This window comes from Acomys russatus, chromosome 24 (genome assembly GCF_903995435.1).
Source record: "Acomys russatus chromosome 24, mAcoRus1.1, whole genome shotgun sequence".
NCBI classification, from domain to species: Eukaryota; Metazoa; Chordata; class Mammalia; order Rodentia; family Muridae; genus Acomys; species Acomys russatus.
Window position 1 is genome coordinate 27959580 of NC_067160.1, and position 27479 is coordinate 27987058.

Consider the following 27479-nt stretch of genomic DNA (forward strand, 5'->3'; position numbering starts at 1 on the left):
GTTCTTTCTGCTTTGCTACTTTTTGACTGCTCGTCAGAGGGCTGTGCACTTCGCTTCCTCCCTCCTTCAAGGCCACCGAGCTATGTGCAGGCGGCATTAGTCTTTGTCCACAATGTCTCTGCACAGGCCCCTGCAGCGGCAGACCAGCAACGGCAACTTGAAGTATGGTGCTGATCTTGCGTACAGCTCCTATTCCCCGCTCACAGGCCCGCTCACGATGGAGGACAACCGAAGGATTCAGGTGCTGGCAGACACCGTGGCTACTCTGCCTCGGGGACGAAAGCAGGTAGGGTCATTTATGTTTGTCTGACGACAACTGAGAATGATGCTTGCTCCCCTGTGTCTCCCTGACTTCCTTGAGTCAAGCAGCCTCACTCCCCACCCCTAATAGCCATTTTGGTTCTTATTCAAAAGAGAATTCTTTCCTCCCTCCGACCCCCTCCAGGACAACCTCTGTCTACGAAGCCAATCCACTTAGAAGTTAATGTCCGAGAGTACATGTGAGGAAGGAGATGACACGCTCACAAACAAGTGTAGCAGTTGAGAGATGGAAAAGCAGTCACTTTTCTTTTTTCTATAGTAAGACTTACATTTTTTTTTCATTTAAAAATGTGCTCCAGTAAAATGAAAGTTGTTGAGCTCAAGAAACTTGCAGGTGGTTTACAGGTACACAACTGGCACCATCACTCTTTCTCCCTTTGTGCCTCTGTTGATTCTTTCCCTTCTAGTTGCTCCTCTAGGCAACTATTCCTATCAGTTGACAGTCAAGAGAAGACTTCTCCTTGAACATGAAGTCTGTCAACTAAATAAATTCTTCAGCCCCAGAGCACAGATACAACCTGGGTCTCCTGGGAGATAACGTTTTTTACCGGGAGGTAAATGTTGCCTAGAAACATCTGGCTAGCTAACTAAACAACTGTGGCACCTAGAGCAAGTTGCTAGCCTCCTTTTCCTTATGTCCTTTATATCAGACTAAATTCCACTCATTTGATTAGGTAACAGCACAACCTCCCTCCTTAAACTCCATGCTCCTTAAGTAAGAAAATGTGCAGGGGAGGTCAGTACTCAGAAAAGGCTGTTTGAAAATTTTTATTGCGTAAAATTTCTTTAGAGATGAAAATTATGTCTATGTGATTGTGTTGTGAATTTTTGCTCTTTAAATTTTAAGACATAAAAACTAACTAAATATATATATATATATCTTTATATATTTTGATCATATGACTTCCTCCAAGGTCCAAACTATGTATTTGAATTTGCATACAGCTATTGTGCACAGGATATTTAGAATTGTCTGAGAGCATGGCTCTGTGGCCTGCGATCTTGTGTGTATCTTGTTCTCCTCTGAACGCCTCTACCTTCAGCATTACAGAGTTCCAGCTTGGAGGAGAGTCAGGAGCTCCCTTCAGTGACAGGGGGAACTGATTCCTCCATAGGGATGAAGATGATGACATCATTTACCAAGATTTAATTATCATTCTCAATCCAAAGTCCTTTCATGATACAAAGTTCAATGAACATCTGTATCGGTTTATAAATGGGTAACACAGGAAACACCACTGTCTTTATTCAGATTCCAGATAGAGAACAGTCCATTTCTCTATTTGCTACAAAGCTGTTAAACTAAAGTCTGTTCATTTGTTAGTCTATGGTTCACTCGTTGGATGCATTACTTCCCAGGAAAGGAACTTGTTAAGCTTTGCATCAAGGAGGGATCCTTCCACATTTCCTTTTCAGCTCAGGCATTATATTGTGCTAGACCCCTGTAGGATGAAAACCATCACACCATCAAACTAGCTATATTAACCAGGAGGATGTGTTTACTCCCTGGAGAAGGATTCCCATACAGGACAGAATGAACCACTGTTCTACAGCATATATGTAACATGTCTCTGAAAACCATCTTGCGGGCTGTCTGGTATTTCTAAGCAAGGAAATCCTGCAAGTGGGGGCACAGAGTTTGGTGTGATAGGAAGATCCAGACTGTGAGAAGTCAGAGTGGACACAAGCATGTGGGCCCAGTTCCTTGAGAAAACAATGCAGTTTGCTATTGCTAGCCACAGAGCACTGATTCCAAAACCACCATCCATGAAAATCAAAGACCAGAGATGTATATCCGGAGTCCTGGATATAAAGTAGCAGTATATTTGCATATAAACTACTGAGATCAAGTCTAATATCTAAGACAATATCATTGTCATTGGGTATGCAAAAAGCTGTCACAGTATATTGTGTGGAGATCAAGGGCAGAAAAGAAACTTATATATGTTCAGTACAAATGGAAGACATTTTGTTTCTGTGGAGCATTTCATCTACAGCTGGTTGAATGAATGGATGCCGAGAGTAGACTATGATTTGAATGGTACCCAGAGCCAATGAATAGGTGTGAGATGTTCTGGACTTTAGGAACCTCATTATAGAAATTTGGCAGGTTGGTGGAGCGATTTTTACAGTAGTTAGAGAAAGGAAAAGGAACAGCAGAGAGAAAGGGTAAAGATGTGGTGTCCAATGGCACTGAAGAACCACAGCTGGATTTTCAGCCCGGGTTAAGATAGTATGAAATTGAACAGGACAATAAGGAGGCTTGGCTGGATTAAAGGGAACAATCAAGGGATTGATGCATAAAAACTGTGTGAACACACAGACTTTCTATACTATTAACTTATGTATGTGCTTTCTCTGTTTTTTTCTTTCTCCTCTCGTATTTTTTAACACACCGTCCTTAAAGCTTTTTCTTACTTTTATATTTCCTTGGGGGTGGGGAACCAAAGACAAAATTAACCTAAACCTTTTGAGCATGGGCTCAAGGTCCTCCATAATCACCGTCAGTGAAAGTTCCTGAGGGTACGTGCTAAGGCTTTATAATGTTCTATGGGATATTTTCTTCCTATTAATTATTTTCCTAGAAAAACAAACAAACAACATCAAAAAAGAAAACCACCCCTCTGGTAGTGTCTGAATGGTCTGCAGCAGGATCCCTCTGAGGCAATTGTGGTAGCAGGTGTTCCTCTGTCTGCTGTTATTTTCAACACTTTGAGGGCTGACGTCAACATTCATACTTCTTGTTATTGTGGCTTTGGTTTCTGCAAAGCTATATCTGGCTAGCTTGTAGCTTCAGCCTTAATCTTCAGAATCCACTGGTTGTTTGCATTCAGATTTTTTTTTAAAACAGCTTTCTGTGTGTGTGCATATTATTTCAGTACCTGCACGGGGAGGAAGTGCCAGACACCAGTAATGTTTCTAAATTTGAACATAGCTTTTTGGGGAGCAAAGTCCCTGCAATATAAGCTCCTGAGGGAGGGTGATGGAAGGGAAGAGAGGGCTGATAAGCATGCTACGCCCCAGAGGTAAACATTATGCCTGACTGCCACCCTCACAAGGCTGTAATGGTGGCCGTTCTTGCCTAGGGCTGCAGTGAGAAGCAGGAATCTAGCATACAGGTATGAAGTGTGTGAATTAGACCCAAGCAGATTGTCCTTGTCTGATATTCTTTTAGTGATCAAATTATTCCTAAATAGGAAGCTTCTAGAAGACTGGCTTCATGTACAATTTCCGGTAGGGATGGTACTAAATGTTTGCAGTGGGTATAGTTCTGCTTGGGTTCTGCCCACAGGGACTTTCTTTGTGCTTCTGCCAGTGCCTCATCAGGCAACATCAAACCTGCAGTGTGATGCTTGGGTTAATACCCAACCATTCTTTCTTCAAAGAGGTGTTGTACTGTAGTCAGACCTTCCTGGAAGCTGGAACGTCCTATTCACCTCTCATGTGGAATTAATGTTAGGGCATTGACTTTAGTTTCATTATTCTGTTGTGTCTTTGGATAGTTTGATTATTCTTTCTCTCTTAATGGTCTGGCTTTCAAAAGTCGGGGAGAGCTGCATTCATGAAACAGTTGGGAACAAAAGTGAGATAGACAGACAATTGGAAAGAGCCAAGGACATAATTTGAAAGAAATTACTTTAAAAAAAAAAAAAAAGCTCACTTCTGAATCCCTCCCCTCTCTTTACACATCCACAGCTTTTGCAGGAAATGAGTACCCAGAGCCAGGCCAAGAGTCTAACAGTCTGACTTAGGAACAAAAGTGGCTTCAGTGTTGGTCTCTGAGCTGCTCTAGGTGGAGTCACCAATCAAGCTATGTTTCCGACTTCCTCTTTGCTTTGCACACTGACAGCTGCTGTTTTTGGTCTTGATTTTGCACTAAAGAGAGACCTGTGAATCACTGCATAGCAAGAGACATTGCGTGTGGAATATTAATGCCTTGTCTTTTAAGACATCTCTCTGGAAGTAAAGAAGACTCCCTGAGATCAGTCCCAGGCATCACTATGCACATGGCTAGTGAGAAGCTAAGGAGCCTGGTCTACTGTAGTTGGAGCCGAAAGTGTAGCTTTCAAGCCTGCCAAATTGCTAAACCTAGACTTCTCATATTAGATAATGTGTAATAAAAGACAGCTGTTGCCAGCATATGCTGTGAATTGCACACCAGTTCTCCATTCATGAGTTTTGTTGTTGTTGTTGGGACATCACTCCAACTCAGAAAGACTCTGGCTAGGGAGGGCAGTCTGGGACACACTCCATGTCTACATCTTTAAATAGGGCTGGTGCATGCTGGGGAAAGGGGTACAAGGAAAACTTGATTCAGAAGAGTCTTGATAAAGCCTTGGGTGCACTCCAAGTCACACAGGCAGTTTAGCATGTGAGCAAGGCAGAACCTTGAGAGTTTCTTTTTATGTCACTCCTCAGGACAGCTCAGATCAAAACCGAGAAGACATTGTGTCAAGGTGGGGCTGGCCCCATCAGAGAGTCTGATGGTAGCTAATGTATTTCAATCTTTTTTTTTTTTTTTTTGTTCGTTTGTATGTTTTGTGCTGAAAATAGCCTCTCTACCAATCCAGAATGGAAGCTAATGTGTGATCTGATTTTGTCTGAGCTTTTTGTGTCAGTAATAACCCAAACAGATCAGCCCAAGTGTGCTCCCCCACGGCATTCGTAGTCACTTTTAGCCAGTGAGCTACGCAGGACTGTTAAGAGGAGGGAAGCAAGGGGCATCTTCTTCTGTATAGGCAGCTCTGATCTGTTTGGTGGACCTAAAAGATTTTAGAGTTGAATGTACCCCAAATCAGCCATCGCTTAAAGGGCATCCTGAGGAAATCTAGAGGCTCCTATCAATTCCATGAATATAAAGTGAGGAAAAGAGTATTTAACAGTATGGTAGCAGGACATTTTATTAATTCTTGCCAACATTTGTTTATTTAGCACTTCACTTTTTTTTTTTTTTTTTCCTAGCTCTCTTTCTAGACTGTTTGATTTTTGAGCACTTTCCCCCTTCCTTTGGCTTTTAAAATCCTTCTGTATGTTTGGGATTTTCATTGTTATCCTTTAAAAGTTACCTTTCAATTTTTCCTATGAGCATTTAGATTAACGAAGGACAAAGTTAAAGAAGCTCTTAGCACATCCGTCTGATGTGAATATTGTACTTACGGTCTCTCAACATCATTTAGTTGTGGATGGCATAGTTCTGTCTGTCTTACTATTTTTAAAGTCATAATCTACCATGGGCCCCACGTGAAGCCCTGGAGTGGAAAGTAAAACCAGTGTATTTCCCCAGAGTCCCAAAGCGGATCCTTAGCGGCAGAGGCGAAACATTTGATCAAATATGCTCTTCATATAAATGTACATATATTGACACATATAAACCTCTACGAGAGTGATAATATGAATGCTATGGCAAGTCATAATAGTGAGAACAATACTTTTAAAACACAAGGCCCTTAATTGTGATTATAGTTAACATAATTAAATATAGCTGAACTAAGTACTTGACAATCTGAATTAAGGGTGAAATACAAGGAAATAGGTATAATGAAAACAGATCAAGCAAATATGAACACACTAGGGTGAGATGGACAGTACTTATGAATATCAGCTTTCTTACTCCTCTTTCACAGGGATGCCAGCATTCTCACTGAACTGAAAAGTTCCCATCTTTGCTAATCTCTCTCTGTCTCTCTGTCTCTCTCTGTGTCTCTCTGTCTTTCTCTCTCTGCCTCTCTCTCTGTATTTCTCTCTCTGTCTCTGTTTGTCTGTTTATCTGTCTGTCTCTCTCTGTCTCTCTCTCTGTCTCTCTCTCTCTCTCTCTCTCTCTCTCTCTCTCTCTCTCTCTCTCTCTCTGTGTGTTTCATGTGCATTAAATACTTTAAGCAGAAAATCAGATTATGACAAACTATTCAGATTCCTGTAGATAGCTCATAATTAGTCCTCATAAATCAAAAGCAGATACTTATTACAGGCCTACAGGCTTATTTTGAGTCTGAGCTCTCCTGTTTGAGACTCCAGATACAACTGGCAAAAGAAGACAATGCAATCGTTGCACATAAAATTTGTGGGATAACTTCATCTCTTCACTTTATATAGTGATGGTGCATGAATTCTTAACACTGAGGCATTCCAGAAAAGTTGCGGAATTGTTGGCATTTGGTACCTGGCAGTTTAAATAATGCAGGTTTCTGTGGAACTTTTCCTGTATGCATTAGTTTCTCCTATGCATTTTCTATGTGTTTTTTTAATCCTCATATTAATTTTACTTATCTATACCAAGTATTTTGATCAACTATTTTATTTATTTGCTTATGAATGACAACTACAGTTAAACATCATGGCTTATTGCCTTGAAAAATGCCTCATAATTAAAAGCATAATTGTTCCTCTTGTAAAAAAAAAAAACCTGGGTTCAATTTTCAGTACCCTCATGGAAGCTCACAACAGGCAACCCTTAATTCTGGTTCCAAGCATCTGTTGACCCCTTCTGACCTACATAAGACACCAGACACACACACACACACACACACACACACACACACACACACACACACACGTCACAAACATATCTTATTTATATATAAAAATATATAATAAGAATATATACTCTTGTATATAAAATCTATTCTTACTATATATATATAAGAAAAATAGCAAAACTCTAAAAATTATCATGACCTAATTAGAAGCAAAGAGTTATGTTTTGAGCCCTTGGAACAATATTTAAGAAAGCTTAATTAAAAATTAGCATCTACTAAATATTTCTTAAACAAATGAAACCAAACCTACAACAATGTTAAAAATGACCTCAGTCCCCTACATCTAAGGTCTCCTTTTTGCTGACTCCATCTTTTTATAAGAGTCTGTTTCTGTCCCAGAAGCTTATGGGTATATGACTTTTCCCAAAATGTGCAGAGGAGTAATGCAATGTTATTTATAGCATTATGAGGTTTCTTTTCATTCTTGGCAAAAAATCTCACTATATTCTTCCAAAACTATTGTGAAAATAAATCATAATCAGAATTAAGGTTTTGAGTCCCTTCCTCAATTTTCTGAATCTATTTCATATTTTCTATCCTCATTATTTGTGTGTGGTGTTGGTGTTGGTGGTGGAGACTGGGTGTGTGTGGGCATTGTCTATGTGCATTTAATGCTGTGCTTACAATGCTGTGCATGCAGAAATCAGAGGATGAATTGCAGGAGTTGGATCTATCCTCCCACTAATCAAACCTAGGTGGTGAGCATCTTTACCCACTCAGCCATCTTGCCAGCACTTTGAGACATATTTCTCTATGTAAGCTCATTCTTTAAAGACTTTCTTATCCTGATAAAAAGAGTAAAACACTGAACTGTTATAATGAACATAAGCATTTCATCTGCATCTACAGAATATATGGACTGTCTGGCTCCCATGCTATTCTATAGGTAGGTGTTTCAGCATGGTTGTAAATTGCTGTGGCTCATTATGAGAGGGTGACATAAATGCAAGTGAGACACAAAGCCATCTCTGGAAGCCTCCAGTTCTGCTACACGGCGTGCACATTCTCCCTGCACAGAAGCTTACTATCTGAGCTTCTCCTCATCATCGCCACACAATGTCTGGGTGTCCCTGCTCTCCCAGACTCTCCTTTGCTGTTAAGAGAGAATGGACATTACTAATCTCATCTAACAAGGTTTCCAGGATGATGATAATGAACAAAGCCCTTTGTGATCCAGAGCAGTTGTAGACATGTCTTAAAGACCTTGTGATAATTCAATATTCTTTATATTTTTCAGCTTGCTTTGGCCAGATCAAGTTCTCTAGGTGACTTTTCCTGGTCTCAAAGGTAAAAAGATTCATTGTCTTTTCTTTTTTTCTTCCTTTCTTTCTCTGTCTGTCTGTCTGTCTGTCTGTTTGCCTGCTGGCCTACCTGTCTGTCAGTCTCTGCCCAAGATGTTTAGGAACATTAATACTACACACACACACACACACACACACACACACACACACACACACACACACACAAACAAACATACACACACATTCACACACACACTCACACACACACTCACATACCTCTAACCCATACTGCAATTACAGAAATGAAAGCTAGTTTTCATTGTCCCAGTTATCATTATGCTAAATCTGTGTCAAATATGATACTCTGATATTCAAGTGGCTTATTTATTTTTTCTTACAGAAAGCTTGTCACTGTGGAAAAGCAGGACAATGGAGCATTTGGATTTGAAATTCAGGTGGGCAGTTTTAAACATTCTAGATTTCCAAGGAAGATACAGGCATTAGTTACATCATGATATTTGCAAAGAGCAATGAGAGCAATGATGGGGACAGGGATTTATTTAGTGGGTGGCTCTTTTTCAGTGTGTTGAGTACTATTGGGGAGAAAGCATTGACACTTACATTCCTTAGAGATGCACCTCACTCCCTGTGATGGGGACTCTTAAGGAGTCTTCCTTAAGGACAAGGCCAAACAGAGATGCTTGATACTTTACAAGCTTAAGTAAGAAAGCAAAAGACATTTATTTACAGACCTTTATTTTCATATAATCATATTCTGTACTGTATGTAAATCAGATTCTAAATACTTGAGCTGGACATGGTGTATGTATATCAGCTTCTAAATACTTGAGTTGAGCATGGTGATTCAAAGCTTTAAACCCTGCCCTTGGGAGGCAGAGGCGGGAAGTTCCAGGCTAGCCAGGACTACATTGTAAGACCCTGTTTCAAAAAGTAAAAATGAAAATAAATAGAAATATTTGCCAGATGGTATACTTTTGTATATGTAATCCATACACATCACAAAGGAGGCCAAACATTTCCTATTGGGTACAATGAGAAATTTCTACCTGCCCCCACAACCCAGATAATAGCACGTTATTGCTTGAAAAGCCTTTGGTGGAATATTCTACCCATAGTCATAGGATTCAATGTGGCTGTTCAAGAATTTCCTTTCTTCCTTGTTGCTTGTCTTTTTATGATTATATTTGTAAAGATGGAGAAAGGAGTCAAGTGGACTGTAGTCTAACTGAGTGCAGCAACTTAAGTCTAGTTTCCCCACATCATTTCTGCATTTCTTTTCCACGTGCTTTGCATACTCACACTCTTATGCTATATGCTAACTCCAGTGAGTGCTGCTTTCAGATAACATTGGTGAGATGTCAACCCCATAAAAGGAAACTTGGTCTATAATTTAAGATCAGGATCAGGAGGCTGCTACAGTAAACATGTTTTACAAGTAAAGAAACAACATGGAATGAACAAAAAGTCCTGGGAGAAGGGGGGGGGGGGGCGGTCTCTGTTTTCTGAACTCCCCTACTTTAAAATTTAGTGAAATCTACAATATACCATAAAATCATTGAGACATAATATTCTACAGAAATGGGTTAAATCTATCAGATTTTAGAAGTATGGCCCCCGTGCTTAAGAGCTCATTGAGAATTGATGGTTTCACCTCAGAGCTAAATCACACACACATTATCTCAGAAGTCAAAGGGCTTACAAGGGTGCTCTTGACGACACTTTTCTTAGCTAATAGAAGCACAGGGATGAGAGATGTGGGTGGGAGATGGGGTCATATTATTTGACCAAGTACTCTTTTCTGTGCCTTCATGGCTTCTGGTTTTCCCTGTCTATCTCTAATCCCAAAATTTACAGCTGTTATGCAATGCACATTTGCCAGCTCCATAAATCCAAGCGCCTTTCCTGCTTGGTGTTCACTTTGATAGCTGGGGGTTGAAGGTGGGTCTCCCTGTTGGTGAGGACTTCTAAATGTGTTTCAGTTCAGTCTTTGGCTCCTGCAGCATCTGAGCTAGAAGGGCTTCCATTTCTAGAAGGAGCAGCACCGTGGTGTGGTCGGAGGCAGGACACTCGCCAGAAGGTTTCTGATACAGCTAAACTTGTGTTATAGGCCACTTAAAGCTCCTCTATTTTTCAAATGGAAGGTTGTAAATGCATTACAGTTGAGTGGGCATTTCTGCATTTAACAGAAGCAAGTGGCTAGCTCTAGAAGTGCTCTGATGTGGCTGAATGTACTGTCCCAGGCATGGATTGCTCTAGAAGAAAGCAGCACTCTGATGTGGCTTAGTTCTTAGAACTCAGATCTTTAAAGGACAACTCAAAACATTGATTTTGCTCTAGATGGAACTCAGCCCCACAGCTCAAATGTACTAAAATGGAAAGCATGTGTGTTTGCAGTTCCGGGAGTGCTATAGGTATCAAATGTTTCCTTAGTGTTTCTATACATTTTGAAGTAAAAACTAAAAACACCAGCAACAAAACCCAGCACCACTGAACTATTTGTGTTCAACTGAGACATCTGGGGAGCATGTCTCCTTTTTTTATTTACTTGGATGACTGAGGAACTGGCGAGAATTCAGAGCAAGAGGGGGTCTGTGTAGTCAGGAATGAAATTGATTGAGTCGATTAGATCCCTGTATGTTCCAGGCCAGCCTGGTCTACAATGCAAGTCCAGGACAGCCAAGGCTACACAGAGAAACCCTGTTTCAAAGAAACAAAACATAACAAAACAAAAGAAGAACCCTTCAAACAAACACAGGACACATTGTCCTTATTTGCAGAACTCTGATCCAATATAATCACTGTGGCCCATTTCCTTGCTGGATATTTTGTATCTCATAGCCTGTCCCAATGCCTGCTTTAGCCTGAGAGACCTGCAAGGATCTTTTCAATGTAGTTGGCTACCACTGTTTCATCCCATTGAGAAATATGAAACTTAAGTTTTTTTTTCTTAATAAATACATAATGATAACACCAGGTGCTCTCTTAGGCTTGAAAACAGATCACTTTGAGCCACTTACATTTCACTTTCTTTTTCATGCCAGATATTTTCTTTTTTTAATGAATGGAATTAACTGTCAATTATCTGATGGAATTCCAAAATTGGTACCTTCAGTTCAGTGTATAGTGAGGAAAGCCTTTCCAAATTGTCTTTTGTACTTACCTATTATGCCACGCAATGCTGTTGGCAGGATTTTATGTTTTGGCAGATATTTGTTGACTTTTTAAAAAAGTTACTATGTATCCACTTATATTTATAGACTTACAGGCTCCAGAACCAGAACATCTGCTCCTCTGGTGTGTGCACTATGATCTGCAAAGTGCAGGAAGATAGCCCTGCTCACTGCGCTGGCCTGCAAGCTGGTAATGTAGCTCTGCTCATGCTAGAAGACACCATTTACATAGCAAGGAACCTTTGATAGTGAAGGGTGGGAAGCAGTTGTTGCTTTGAACTTTCTTGAGTGACACTATGGTTTGGACACTTGCTTGTTTGGCTTCATTTCCGTGTCAGGAGGGTTTGTTTAACTAACTAATAAAACACTCATTTTCCTTCGTATCTCCCAGGTGACATCCTGGCAAATATCAATGGTGTGAGCACAGAAGGATTTACCCACAAACAAGTGGTTGACCTGATCCGATCCTCGGGAAATCTGCTAACGTAAATATCCACTCTGGTGCTGTAGGGTTTCAGAGATGCTTTGGTGTCTGAAGTTGCCTAACGCATGAATGAATGGACTATTTGTCTGTGGCTTACCAGAAGGAAGGCAGGATACACGGCTTTGGATTGGGTGCAGACATTTTCATGGGCTTCTTTTGTTTGTCAAGGTTTTGTGAGTCATGGGTATATTCTTAACATCTGAAGTCAGGGGATGACAGTAGAAAAATGTCTCTGTGGAAGGGATAGCATTTAATTTCTGACTCAATGAAAATGGCACATATCTTTGGACCAAGAGAAACTGGTTCTGTTTCCACAATGCATGTAATCTTTCAGCATTTCTCTCTTTCATATCCCCCAAGCCTCTTGTTTTTCTGCTACGGTTTCATAAGCAATAATGAAAATAAGTATCCTCAGTTTTCCCCACCTTTGAACATAAATAGTTGAACATTAATAATGTTCAAATTATCAGAAAGACACTGGTCTTCCCAGCTACTCAATGGGTTTAGTCTTTGATTTTCATCTTAACAATCTTATGGAGATACAGTTACAGAGACACCCATTGTCATCCACAAAGTCATAACTGCCTACAAAAATAGAAAGCATTGCACTTGCCTTAATTGTGTCCCAAGGACCCAATAAGACTTAATTATCAGCTACAAGGGAGTTAATTATTACATGAAATTCATAGATACTCAATAAATATTATATTTCTATTTCTGCGTGTTCTGCGGAAGCAAAACCAAACACAGTTGAACTCTAAATGTTATAGAAGATTTCTAAGAAAAGCCTGACATTTTTAATTACAGTTATTGAAAACTAGCATAAGAAAGGTAGGATAATGTGACAGGGCAGTACACTGAGTAAGACGGTGGCCAGGTGAGCTTAGCCTGTCAAAATGTTCCACTCTGAGGAAGTATAGTTGGAACTGAGACTAAACAGTGGGAAGAAGTGGGCGTATGAACTTCTGGTAGGAACGTGTAGGTAAAGAAAGATGTCTTTGAGCCCTAGAAGTGGATTTGACATATCCTGAGGACAAAGTGAACTTGGTAGCTGGTGGATTAAAGAGACTAGATGAGTGATGAAGTCATAGTTGGCCAAGCATCAGATCATGAGATGCTTTGTTTTGGCAGGGTATTTAGATTTTATTCTGAATTAGGTGGTTTCAACATTACCTAATCATTTTTCTTCACAGCGTCTTGTCAGTCCAGGTTTATTCTTTTATGAAGATGAAGTGCCTGGGGGTAAAAAGGGTTTAATTGTGTTCACTGGAGAAGTGAGTGACAGTGGGATCCAGTCTGCTGAAGATGCCAGTATAGGCTCTTTCTATTATAGTGGTCCATTGTGAGCTGCCAGTAGAATCCATAAGATTCTTCACCAATACTTCAAAAGAAGTTTTGGGTGGGTCTGTCGAGGTGGTTTTAAGAGATGACTGATGATGGTAGAACTTAGGCCAGCCCTTAGAGTTTTAGTTCTTAGGGGTCAAAGTTTGTCTCAAAGAAACCTAGAACCATACAGAATCCAAGAGAAAATATTATTGGTTAGAGTAAGAAAAATAGGTCCCATGTAGACAAAGCCAAAAGACCACAGGTAAATAAGGATAGATATAATTCTTATAAAGCCATAGATGGGTTAAATGTGTGATGTGAACAAACACTGAAGGAAGGGCCCATCTCTACTGTTGTGTACATTCACCAGTGCTTAGACATGTGAGAACATTAAAAGTCTTATGAGGCTTCACAGTGATTCTGTTGTCCAAAAAACAGACATTGTCTCAATCAGAAATCAGATGCACTTGTTGGACCATCATCTTATAATGTTGGGTCTATGTTGGAAGAATAGAGAAAAGATGGTTTCGCATTTAGTGTTCTTACCACATCTGTAAATTTTTCTCACACTTTGATGAACATAACTACAATTTAATTGTCAAAAAGAATTAGAACAAATACTATAACATGCTTAAGAGTGTGATTCAAAGGTGAAGCTAGCTATCACACTCAGGCAGAGGATTTGTAGTCAAAGCAGTAGTCAAAACAAACCAACTCCAGAGAGAACAAGACTATTTTTAGAAAATCTCTGATAGAAGAGTAAAAGAACATTGTTAAACTGATAATTCTAGGTAGCCATTTGTAAACCAAAGGTTTTGAGATGACATAGCCATACACAGTTGCAGAAATTTTTCCGTTTCAAGAATTAGCACATTGACTCCACTGGTGTAGCAGTCCCAAGTACTGTTTTTTGTTGACATACCGTCTGGCTCACAGTAGACGCTCAATGAATATTCACCAAGTGAATGAGATTACTCAGGCTGTCCAGGAAAGAATAGATTCTGGTGGAGACAACCATCGTTAGCATATAGAGCCTTCTAGAATATTAGCTAAGGTTTGTAAATTAGCCAGGATCTTTCCCTCCACTCTTTGTCGGGCAAATTTTCATCCCCTTTTCTTTCCCCCACTGTTGTTGAGAAATTTGGCTTAGGTACAGACACTCAAGTGTCCACACTCCATAGTCAAGAGCCTTAGAAAGGGAGATAGTCATGTTGTATTTCTATATAGTCTGCTCTCCACATGCAGTACTTCGTCAGGATGGGTACCTCTTTGATGATCCCTGTTTGAAGATAGCTCTGTTATTTATGATCATCTTTCCCTTCTCTTCAAACAGGATAGAGACTCTTAATGGAACAATGATTCACAGAAGAGCAGAGCTTGAAGCAAAGCTGCATGCTTTAAAGGTAATTTGATTTACCACAGCACATCATTTTTCATCCTTGAACCTGTGAGTAGCAGGATAATGAAGCATCTGAGGAACTGAGGTAGCCCTTGAAGGGGAAATGTCAGGATGCATCTAAACTACTGACTCGTCAAGGGCCACACAATTACCTTTGCAGGAGTATCAAAGACAGTAAATATGTGTAAATCACCCTCTTCCTTCCTCATTCAGAGTCTATGAGGCTCAGAAAGTCAGCGGGAAGGCGTATTACCTGAAGAACTATTCACAGATGCACCTGTGATCACGTTTGATTTACATTTAGTTTAAGGAGGGGAAAAGGAGTAAGAGTTAGTGTTGAGTGCTGCAGAGTGCTGGTGCACCCACCACCTTTGCATTCCCAGTGTCCTTTTCTACCTCCTTTCCTCCTGCGCCCTTCTGAAACAAACTCCCTACCACTAAACCTGTGGCCATCCTCGAATCTGCTTCCACTGATGCTATCACCTTGAAAGGAAAGAAAAAGGTCACAAGTGACAATGCCTAGCACAGGAAGCTCGGTGTAAATTCCCTGGCATGGCACTTTGAAGGTTTTGAACTTTTCAGTTCTCTAGGTTGGCGAGCCTTCCAGGCTCTGAACTACAGACACTCAGTGAGCAAGTGAAGGATGCTCTGAGTCCTCCTAGGTCCTGGCTGACCACCTCATCTCAGTACTCCCCTTGCAGCCCAGTGGAGCTGCCAGCCTACTCGGAGATGGCTTGGTTACTGGCAAGGTACTTACTTGTACTTTGTAAGTCTGAATTCATTAGCTTTTCTTAGGAAGTACACTTATTAATTACTGATTTCAAGAGGGCAGTTCACTGTAATTGTGTTTTATCTTGAACTTTTCCTTTCGATCATGTTCAGTCACCAGCAAGTCACCACTCTTGCCATAGTGTCCATCCCCACTACTTTTTAAATCTACTTTAAATAAAATCATTGAAGAATCCTCCCTGCTCAGATTTTGATAGGAATTAAAGTTTTTCATAAAATGACTGAAGATCAATTAAAATCTGTGTGTTTTTCATTTGTCTCACTTTGAATATAAGTTTCCTATTTTATTCAGCACTTCATACACTCCAGAATAATTTCCTTCAAACATTTTCAAAGGCATTCTCTAGCTGAAAAGTGTTATTCCTTTTCATTTTAAGTTTTGTCTTTTTAGCTCAATTATTCAACTACTTTACTTTTCTTCTCTTATAGCATTGGCTACGATCTTCAGAATATTGTAAATTATTCTTGACTTGAAGAACTGTTTCTAAAACTTGTATTACATTCTTATGAGAAGTAATAAATGCTTTATAGTATATTTAGATTTATTAAAGTTAATTTATTTTTGTAAACAGCAAATAATCTTAGTGAACATCATTTTCAAATGCTAATTTCTCAGGGTTTTTTTTTTCCAAAACAGGACTATGAAAAATAGACTATTGGTTTTATGTTTTATTGCATGAAATAATTACATTTATAATTCATGGGATGAAGTGCTTACTTGAACAAAACATTATTTTATGCTCTTCAGCAATTTCTACCCTGAACATAATTTTAACAGAATTTCTGTAATTTTAACATACATACTTAACTAATATTAATTAACGATGTGCACACCTTTCAATGTCTATTCTCTTCTAGAAAATAAGTAGGTTCTTAATATACTTTGGATGTCTACTTAAGAACTCATCTTCAGCTGGGCGTGGTGGTGCACGCCTTTAATCCCAGCACTCAGGAGGCAGAGGCAGGCGGATCGCTGTGAGTTCGAGGCCAGCCTGGTCTACAAAGTGAGTCCAGGATGGCCAAGGCTACACAGAGAAACCCTGTCTCGAAAAACCAAAAAAAAAAAAAAAAAAAAAAAAAAAAACCAAAAAAACAAAAAAAACAAAAACTCACCTTCCTGACTCTTATTTACTTAAGAGCATTTCAACCGTTAAAACATACACAATATGAGGCTGTTATAAATAGTGTGAAATGAAAATATATCCTAATGTGTTCTACTGATGTGCTTGTATTGCTCCTTCAGTTTTCTCTTACCTGTAAGTGTCTGTCATTCTGAATATTGTATTAAATGATGATCTTTCCAGAAAAGTCCTTGTATTACTTTACTACTTTTGAAAAACTGTTTTCTAGGTAATTGAAAGTATTTTTCATTAATGAGATCTAAGTTTTGTTTCCTTAGCTCTGTGGAAACATTTGATATATTGTTTGTAAAAGAACTTCTAAACGGTGATCAGCTGTCAATCATCCACATTAAATTTTTCCTAAATATTTAGTGTTTTTTTCTTTGTCATATTGAAATCTTTAATTGGTCCAGAAATACTCTTGGCATATACTATAAAGTATGGGATAACTTAAATTTTTTTTCCATATGCACAGACAGCTTCCCAATGTAATTTATTTTGTGTTTTGCTTTTTCTTCAACTGAATCACGGTGAAACATATATTTAAAACAGTGTTCATGTAAGTCCACACTTACTCACAGGTTCTCTAATATGGTCCACTAGTCAATTTGTTTTTTTATCTCTAATTCAGTTTCTAATAAATAGTGATACCTAATTGGACAATGTTCTTAGTCTGTTGATAATCTGGTCAAATAGCCAAATTCCATGAGTAAATGCGAGAGGTTTGATTGACATTTCATTTTATATAAATAAGTCAGGCCAAGAGCATTAAATATTACATGGTATTTCATTTTCTTATTGCTAGGTTATCTTAACCATTTTACTGTTTTTCTTTGCATCTTTCTATAAAAATCTAAAAATTTTACACAATTGGGTCATAAAGTTTTATGTTGTATTGCCCTTTATGATTGTATTATAGTTTTTTATAAAAATAAATTTTACAGTTGGTATATAGATATATGTAAATTATTTCTATGCTGTTTTTAATAGTTAAACACTTTGTTAAACCATACACTCTCCACTAAGTTGTTTGTATATTATCTGGTGTACTCTACAAGGATAATACCTGTATAAAATGGATCTGGTTCCTTTCCTTTTTTGCTGTGATGCCTTGGGCTAGGATGTGCTTTAGATGAGGGAACAGTCCTGAGCATCCTTATCTTGGTCTTTAAGGGTGGTTCCTTCAGCTCCTTCACTTGGAGAATATGTTCTCTTTATAAACAGACTTCAAGTTAGAGAGGGTCCCACCCAAACTGTATTTTTATTAGTTGTTATGATGCTTATATATTAAATGTTATTAAATACTCTTCTGTGCATCTAATAAGAAAGTCTTCTCAAAGATTCGTTAAAAGCATCTATCAGTATGGTGAATTACACTGCTTTTTTTTTTTTTTTTTTTTTTTTTCTTATGTAAAAGCACTCTTTTCATCTGAAGAGAAGACCAGCATGGTTGGTCATCCTGAGACTTAATGATCACTCTTAGGCTTACTTTGCTACTGTTGGTAAATTTTGAAAATAGTTCCCACTGACTTACATTTCTATTTCTCCAGCTCCTTTTTAGATTTCGTGCTAAACCTGTTAAGTTCATGACGTGAGCTGGGTTGTGGTAGAGTTTTTATAGCACCATCTGAATCATCAGGCCTTGGGGCTCTTTCTGGATGGAGTGCTTTCAGGTCGTGGTTTCAGTTCCTTTATTATTAGTGAAGCTACTCAGGTCTCTTTCTGGACCAGCTTTAGTGGGGTGTGTGTTGGCCAACACAGTTTTCTGTTTTTTAAACATATGGCAGGGCCTGATAAAACTTTCATTCTTAACATTCAAATTTGTACTTTAGCTGTGATCATTGTCCTCATTGTTATTTATTCTGTTCATGCTTTCTTTTTCCCTTCTTGGTAATTTTTTCTAGGGGACTTTCTAATTCCATTATCCAGCTCCCCCTGAGAGAAGAGAGAGAGAGAGAGAGAGAGAGAGAGAGAGAGAGAGAGAGAGAGAGAGAGAGAGAGAGAGAGAGAGAGACTGTGCAGAACCAGAACCCTGATCTCTTCTTTGGAAGAAGTTGTCCCATCTGAGTCACATTTTCAGGGATTTCCTTTTTCTTAACCTATGCTTCAGATGCTTGCCTAGCTTACTTTTCACTACAGCTTAATTAACTCCAGACTCATATCCCAATTCATAGTGTTTAAAGTTGGCACTGATCTTTATATGTACAGGCATGTGAGTCTAGCTTTGAAAAACCATCTCATTGCATATATTGTTGTTATTACTTCCTACATTAACTTATAGAATTGTGTGAGAAATGTGTTAGGGCCTTTTGACTTGTCCTCCTGAATAATGACTATAGGGGCATCCTCATCATCTGTATTCCATATAGAATGTGTTCTTTTTAATGAGTTTGTAAATGTGAATTGTACTTTATTGACAAGTGATATATACGTATATATATTGTATATGTTATTTCTCTCAACTTTTTGTGCCTGTAAACACTAATTTCATTTTCTATTAGAATTTATAGCATTCTTATTTTGATGTCTGTTTTGAATCCTTCCTGTTTCTGTGTTGCTTGGAGAGATCCATGCCATGATTCACTCTCTGTCCTGTCATTGAACATCTGAAGATGCTGTGGACGTGGGAGTTAGCTTCTTTTTCATCTCCATGAGATGGCTATACAGTTCCCTCCACACAAGGCTTCAAAGCTCTCCTTCCGGGTCCAGGTCCAGCAGCTTGGCTGCCTCTCTCAGAGAGTAAATGCTCAGTGTGACTCAGATCATGAGGTGTGCTGTGTTCCTGTCTCCCAAGGTGCCTCTAGCTGTGAGCAGCTTTGGCCAGCATCCTTTTCTTAGTGCCTAATGTCCAGCCAGGGTTCATTTCTCAAGATGGAAATTTGGCTGAGTTCTTTGTGTTTAATAGACACACTGAAACCACATATTGCCTCAGTATTTAAATGCCTGACTAACAGTTGATGCTTCTGCTCGACAGCTCTTGACATTCATTTCTCTTTAGCACCTTGCATTTATGTTTCGCAACCAATCTTGAAATTATGAGACATATAGTCAATCCCTCAAGGCAGAAATGACCTATAACTGAAGTCAGGCTGGCTTCCCCTTTGCATGGTGGCATTTATTTTGCATCATAATTACGAGAACATTCTAAGGACTGTGCAGAACCTTGATCTCTTCTTTGGAAGAAGCTGTCCCATCTGAGTCACATTTTCAGGGATTTCCTTTATCTTAACCTATGATGCTTCAGATGCTTGGCACAAATAGTGAATTAGTTTAAAGAGCTAGTTTAAAAATCTGTCTGTGCTACTGACTAGGCCTATTATTTACCTTGAGAAATATTTTGCTTTAATGACATTTCCTTTTTTCCCAGCTTATAACTAAGTTATGAAAATTAAATGGCATTATCTGTAAGAGCACAATGAAAAGATTAGGTGCCAGGAGTAATGCTATTTGTCTTATATAGAATGAGAATACTAGGGCCATGCCTGGAGCCAACTCAGTGTGTGATAGCTCACGGTTGTTCTGGGAAGCTATTCTTCTGTGAGTTCATTCAACAATGTTCAATCATTGCGTCAGCTGCCATGTTTGGGCCCAGTGACATAATGTGGTGTCATAGGGCCATATCCACATATGATTTAACAATCATCTGATATAGAATGTTTAGATTAGACTAGTGTATGGCTGTGATGTCAGTAACACAGGCAGAAGCCACTCCAAGGAAAATAGAAAGCAGTCTCCAATTTAAAACTGTTGCTTTGGCACCTCTGCTCTTTATCATGGTGGGTTTTTTTGTTTTTTGTTTGTGTGTGTGTGTGTGTGTGTGTGTGTGTGTGTGTGTGTGTGTGTGTGTGTGTGTGTGTAAATCATGGCACATTTAGAGGACTAGGCTATACCAGCAAATGATAGATCTTAAAACCTTCTGTCACAAATATGAACTGTTCGGAAAGCTCTGTCCATGTCTTTATGTCTTTAATTTTGACCAACATCCTGCCTTGTTCCTCTACTGTGTCCTGATCTCTTGTAGGAGATAAATACCTTTAGCAAAGACAAACTGTGTAGGTATATATGCTAGCTCTGGCTTGTCCTGTATGCCTCAGGCTTCTGGTTCTGGTCTTTGCATAACTATAGACTTATAAGGTGACAAGAAGAGTGACTGATGCAGCCATCCATCCTATGTCCACTATAGAATGATATCACAGTTCAGAAAAAAGAAACCAAGCAAAAACTAAGTGAGCTGAGCTAAGCATTTTTTGTTACTTTTGTTCTTTGGCTGAATATAGGCAGCCATAGAATCGCTTCAGATGCTGTTGTGAGCCAGTCTAAGTGTTCTGCAGACTGAGGAATGACCCCTGCTTCTTATACTCATTTACTGATGTTCTTGAGATCTTATTTTCATCCCCTTCTCCCGTTTTCCTTCAGATATACATAAAATTTTTTTTCATCATTTACTCCCTCCAGGTGGTGAGGTACAAAAGATTGCTCTTTTCCAACTAGGCCATCCTTCGTATGGATAAATGTACTTGGCAGTCTGAGTTGTGCCTGCATGCTGGCCTTGCTGTTGGACCTAAAATAGCAAAGGCAAGATGAAGCAGGGGGTGCAGGAAGCAGGAAGGAGAGTGAGCACATTAACACCTGCCTTTCCAGATGGCTTCTTCTCTGCCGCCTTTGACTTCCATTGATTTGGCTAGTCTGTGGGCTGGACCAGGCCAGGCCTTCTGTGTTGAATTACTGTGCTCATAGGCAATTCATTCTCATGATGGTCACTCTTTTCATTTGCCAAGAGAAGAAGCAGTTGTAAAGTTGGGGTGTAGGCTGGGGATATAGCTCAGTTTGTAGAGTGCTTGCTTAACATGCATCATGTCTTAGGATTGCCCCCAGAACCTCATAAATGACATGGTAGAGCATGTACTTGGGAATTGGGAGTAGGAGAATCCAAACATCACTATCATCTTCAATTACATAGTGAGGTCAAGGTTCTGGGTTAGCCTGGGCTACATGAGACGACATCTCAAAACATAGTTAGGTACTTAAGTATGTTTTAGGTAGACATCCAATACAAAGATTGTTTCAGAGCTCAGACTCATTGGTTGGTGACAATATTTACTAAGCATTTCTTAACTTCTAGTTGCTGGTCCAAACCTTTCCATCTGTTAACTCATCCAGCCCTAAGAGTTGAGGTTTCTAGTCCAGTCATCTGTATCATTCATGTGGAAACAGCTAGAAAGCATTTTCAAACCTAAGCAATCTGGTTCTATATTTTTTAAATGAAATTACATGAGATTTGCTGGCTCTCTTCCTTTTAAAGAGAAGATGTGTGGTTTTTGGGAACTCTGCATTCTTAGGATCCTCTGTAGTTCAGCAGATGCCTTTAAGGAACGGCAGTGGCTGGTGGTGCTGGCAGTCTCTACTGCTTTGTCTACTTGGGATTTCCTACAATTCTGAATCTTTTCCCCCATCTTTCTCACAGCAAACCTTGAAGAAAAAATGGGTGGAGCTCAGGTCTCTGCACTTACAAGAACAGCGCCTACTTCATGGTAAGCTCAGTTTCCTGTCAGGAAACCACATTGTCATCACACCCTCTCAGTGTTTCTGCCTCCAAATATTTTAAGAGTGTCACTATTACAGTAAATGCTTGGTTGACACCAATGAAGGTCTTGGTATCTGTTTTGCTGGGATGAACTCTGGAGTGACCTGTGTGTTTGGAGGAAGCTGAGTCAAGCTACACTCTCTTCTCCACACACAGTACATAATGCATATGAAAGCATGCATGAACACAGAAATGCACATATTTGTAAGAGGTGACCAAAGATGCCAGAAGATCCAGAGGAAACATTGCCTGAAATTTGTACCACAACAGCCAATGAGTTAGACTCCTGGAAATGATTCTTTCTGAGGCTCTTCAAATTAGAATAGCTGTGTGCTTTATGGGTAGAGCGGCAACAGCTTTCCAAATTATATTAGTTATTTATGCAGAGAGTCTCAAGACTAAGACAGACATGTAAGATTATTATGTTGGTAAGAACACTTGCTATCTATGTGTTTTGAAGCAAGGGTTGAATCTAGTCAGCTGATTTGTTCTTTTCTGTGTTACTTGAGGAGTGAACATTTTTGGGAAATCTCTTGAGACAGACACTGTCCTGCTTTATGGCACTGCCTGTTCTGGTTACTCACTACTTATGTAGCCCAAGCTAGACTCCCCATGCCTTAGCCTCACAAGACTGAAGTTTCAGGCATGCATCACCATAGGTGGCAGCTCTATGCAGAAGTAATTTGCTGGAGTCCCTGGCTGTGTGGGCTGGAATGTAGGTCCTCTCTTCTTTAGGCAACATTCAGCTAACCTCGATTTAGCACCTGGAATATTTGTTCAAATGGCAACTACTTTGCAAAAAAAAAAAAAAAAAAAGATTCAATTTAAAAATCATTTAAAACTGAATCATGAAAACATACAAGCTGTACCTATTCATGCATATTGTGTTATGAGTATGTGATATGTTGTGATGATATGGGGGCATTTTGCAATGTTTAAGTTAAGATAAACCAGCTCCTCAGGCATTTATTCACTATCTATCTGTCTGTCTATCTATCTATCTATCTATCTATCTATCTATCTATCTATCTATCTATTATATCTATCTATCTATCTATCTATCTATCTATCTATCTATCTATCTTGGTAGTAAAAGCTCTTAAAATATCTTCCTTCCAGCTTTTGAGTTTACAGTAGATTCTTGTTGGCTGCAGTCACTGTACCATGTGTAAGACAACAAAGCTCTCATTCATCTAATTGTAACTAGTGCCCATGGGTCAAGCTTCCCTCCTCAGTGTCACCCTGCCCAGCCTCAGGTAACCACCATTCTATCCTCAATACTCACCAGACCGACATTTTCAGACTGCACACATATTGGGATGATTTCATTTTTCTGTTTTTGTACTCAGACTCTTTCAATTAACATGTCCATGGCTGTACATGTTATCACAAATAATGAATTCTTTGTTTTCTTTCATGGGTAAATAGTATTTCACTGTACATGTACAATATTTTCTTCTCCGTATATCATTTGTCAGCTCTTTGTAAATCCCATGTTTTTGGCTACTGTGAATAAGATGAGCATGTGAGTGCAGGCTTTGTTGGTACACTGATTCTCTTTCCTATGGCTACAGATGCACTATTGGCATTACTGGATTATGTGGCAGTCTTTTGGGGAACCTCCTTACTGTTTCCTGTGTAAGGGTTGGTTTTTTTCTCCATGCCTTCACCATTGTGTCTTTTTGGTATAAGCATTCTTATAGGGAGATGACTCTCATTGTGGCTTTATTTGTGCTCAGCAGTGAATTAAAGACACCAGGCATTTTTCGTACATCTGTTGGCCAATTTAGTGTCTTCTTTTGGCAAATATCTAGCGAAGTGTATTCTACTTTGTATATTATAATCTTTTATTTTTCTTATTTCTGAAGTTCCTTTATATCCTTAATCATCACTTAGGCATTAACAGTTTAGAGACTTGATTTTCATTTTTTACTAGGCAAGTTTGAAGTTTGGACAAGTTACTTGTCTTTTTAAATTTTATTCATTTTATTCTGTCTCTCTGTGTGTCTGTGCTCTCTCTCTCTCTCTCTCTCTCTCTCTCTCTCTCTCTCTCTCTCTCACACACACACACACACACACACAAACATTTTGTGCCACAGTGTGTATGTGTGAAGGCCAGTAGACAACTTGTGAGAGTCAGGTGTCTCTTTCTACCATATAGGTCTCAAGGATTGACCCCAGGCTATCAAATTGACTCTTTACCACTGAGTCAACTCACTGGCCCACTTTTGTTTTCTTATGAATTACAGTCAATTTTTGTTGTTGTTTTGGAAAAGATTTGTTATGTTGAAAGCCTCTTGCCTCAACTTTCTGATGCTAACTAACATTACAGGCATGTACCAACATGTCCAGCTCTATCATACTACATTTTGGAAAAATGAGAAGGGATTTTCTGGGGGGAGGGTTGTTTGCTTGTTTTGAGAGGAGAGGGAGAGAAGAGGGGGGTCAATTTTCTCACTTCTTTAGATAACAGGTGTGTCAGAAGCCTTTGCTAAGCTACTGAAGCTTTCTGAAGAGCCCTGTGTGCAGTTTCCACATGGTCAGGATCAGTATTGACTGCTTGTGTTTACAAGACGCTCCCTTGTGGTACATATTTTAAGTGACTAGAGATGTCCATGCATCTCCTTTTTCTATAGCCAACAGAAGTACCCAGCACACGAGCGTCTATGAGGCAATTGCTCTTCCACCCACATTTCTCAGCTCAGTGTTAAGATGAAACCCAGCAGGTTGTAGTAGCACAAAGGAAAGAAATATGCAGGCTGACTGCTCTTGGCCTCATAGATCAAATGGAGTCAGAGCAGCGTCTCTTTTCTACATAGTCAACTAAAGGCACGGGAGAGCAGAGTGAAGATGACTAACATGGGATGCCTTGTGGAGTGCTTGGCATCCTGTGCCTCTTCTGGAAACAGACTCAAGTTGTCAGTTATGATTTTCTGAGCACACTGGCTGACCAAGTACTGAGAATCTGGTGGGGCAGGGCAGAATGTGACTCATTCTTCAGTTTGGGGAACCCATTTGTGGGTTATGAAGCACTGACGGAACTTGGTTTTCTGAGGACAGTGATGCTTTCTGAGCACAGTGCCATGCTAGAATGTTCAGCTATTCTAAAAGGGAATTTGGAATATTGAGACTGCAACTTATAGTTGATTTCAAAAGTCTTTTCTAACCACATGTTCTGATTTGTAACTTTTTCCTCATATGCTTTAGATGGCTTTATAATAAACTTATGGGTTTCTAATAAAAGGTGGCTAATAAGAACCAGAGAAGAAGTTTCTGAGTGTTTACTTTGACCTCATTTGTGTGAACATTTTCATAAAAGTTTTCAGGGTTCCACAAATTTAAGAAATTAGTACTTGGAGGTTCACAAAACCGCATTGTCATAAGTGTCAGTTGGGTTGACCTGATTTCATATCAAGTGTGCTGCTATCTGCCACTAAGGTGAATCAGCTTATAACAATAAAAGTTTTATTTGGCTCGGTGTTTGGAGTCTCAATCCATAATGAACCGGCTTGGGCCTGTGGTGGCACGTCATGGCAGGAGCACTCGGCAGAATAAAATTGCTCTGCTAGTGGCTGGAAAGTGAAGGGGAATAAAGGACCAGGACACAGAAGTTTTCATTCAAAACCATGCCCTCAGTGACCTACCTTCTCCCAGGAGGCAGCATCTTTTAAAGTTTTCACCACCTCCAATAGTATCACCCCATGAGCTTCCTAGAGAACATTCTAGATCCAAGCTATGGGCATGAGCTTATCTTTTTATTTTTATTTTTATTTTTTTGTCTTTTTAAAAATCGATTCTATGTTATGATTTTCATGATTCTTCCCTTAGAAGCTAGCCCATGAATGCTATTTTGGGTAACTCTCCTCATCATGTTTATGCAATTGAAAATTCAGGCCAAGGCATTTGTTTTTCCCCTCTTGCCTTCTTCTATAAAGTCGGGTGTCCTTTCTTGTAGGGATTGGTGGCCGCATCCATCTCACAACACACTGTTCTCTGTATTGTAGGAGATGCAGTTAACTCCCCAAATTTGGAAAATATGGAGCTGGATGAGTCGTCCTTGTTTGGAAACCTGTTGGGGACAGGCCCAGCCCTCCTGGACCAGCACCGATTGTCCAGCGAGAGCAGCTGTAAGAGCTGGCTGAGCTCCCTGACTGTGGACAGTGAAGATGGCTACAGAACAAGTGTGTCAGAGGACTCTAGCCGGGGTACCTTCAGCCGGCAGACCAGCACCGACGACGAGTGCTTTCTTTCTAAGGATGGGGACGATATTCTGAGGAATACCTCTTCCAGGAGAAACCGGAGCATCAGTGTCACCAGCAGTGGGTCCTTATCTCCCTTGTGGGAGGGCAATTACTCAAGCATGTTTGGGACTCTGCCCCGAAAAAGCAGACGGGGAAGTGTCCGGAAGCAAATTTTGAAATTCATTCCCGGCCTTCATCGTGCAGTGGAAGAGGAAGAGAGTCGCTTTTGATGGGCGGCAGGGACCTTTCACATCTGTCTGTTTCACAATTCTCTCTCCACCCGCCTAGATGAGCTCCACCTGGCTTAGTGGGAAAGTACAGATCGACTGCAATGCTCACATCCCATTTCACAGCTGCATTGACCTTTAAGTTCTTATATTGTTATTTTAGGGTCTTATATCAGTTTTTTTTTTTCTTTTTTGAACCAGTGTAGCTCAAGTTCTAAGCAGCCACCAGGAGAGGAAAGTAATAGGTTCGATAAAGTAATAATGTGCCTGTTAATTCTAATGCTGGCCACGAAAGTACAAAAATATTTATTTTACTGACTATGCATGTAAAAAGCAGAGGACTCTTAGACTCAAGTGTGAACATGGAGCGACAGACATAATTATTGGGTTATAGGTTAATTTGGTAGACTACAAAATCTTATGCTTGCTTAATACTCAGTAGCCTCTGGGGGAGCATTCACAGGGAAGAATTAAAGTTTTTTTCCCCCAAACTATCAAAAGATCATAAACAAAGAGAAGTCTTCTCACTTGAACACTGACAGTGAGGCAGGAGAAGCAAGGCATGGGGTGCCGAGGAGGGCTCTTGGGACTATTACCCTAAGCTCCCACTTCCCACCATGTCTAAATAGAATGAGTGAGACTCCCATTAAATTCTGCTCATTTCGGTTGTTTTCCTGCCTAAACATGGATGCCAAGTCCAGAAATCTCAGGATCTGATAAATCTGTGATTATATTTTGCTTCAAATGCCTAAAATTCTAAAAATGAGGGTGAGAAAAGAGTTCCCTCTGTATTTTTTTTTCTGTTATTCCTTATTACACATTCTACATAGGTGTCGCCTCAGCTCTCACTTCCCTGTTAACTATGCTTGTGTTGTATTCTCACTTCTCAATCACGCTCTATTTTATTTCAACATCCATTAAAGTATTTGTTCTGGTAATGTACCTGTTTGTTACCTATATGCTAAAGCAAACAGTCTGAACCAACTGATAAAGACTTATGTTGATTCTAGTTGTGTGTGTGT

The 27479-nt window shown here is 39.6% G+C and overlaps 1 protein-coding gene across 2 annotated transcripts; it reads left to right on the forward strand.

The window, feature by feature from the left end:
* Window positions 1–27479, forward strand: Cytip (cytohesin 1 interacting protein). 2 transcript variants are annotated; one of them, XM_051166129.1, is made up of 8 exons: window positions 1–286; window positions 8092–8141; window positions 8496–8550; window positions 11374–11476; window positions 11678–11771; window positions 14430–14499; window positions 21870–21936; window positions 25994–27478. In XM_051166129.1, exons 1-8 carry the CDS (start codon window positions 113–115, stop codon window positions 26458–26460), a joined length of 1080 nt encoding a protein of 359 aa, XP_051022086.1. In that variant the 5' UTR covers window positions 1–112; the 3' UTR covers window positions 26461–27478. The 2 variants fall into 2 exon arrangements, with proteins under 2 accessions (XP_051022086.1, XP_051022087.1); XM_051166130.1 differs by lacking the exon at window positions 8092–8141 and having other exon boundaries at window positions 15–286; window positions 25994–27479.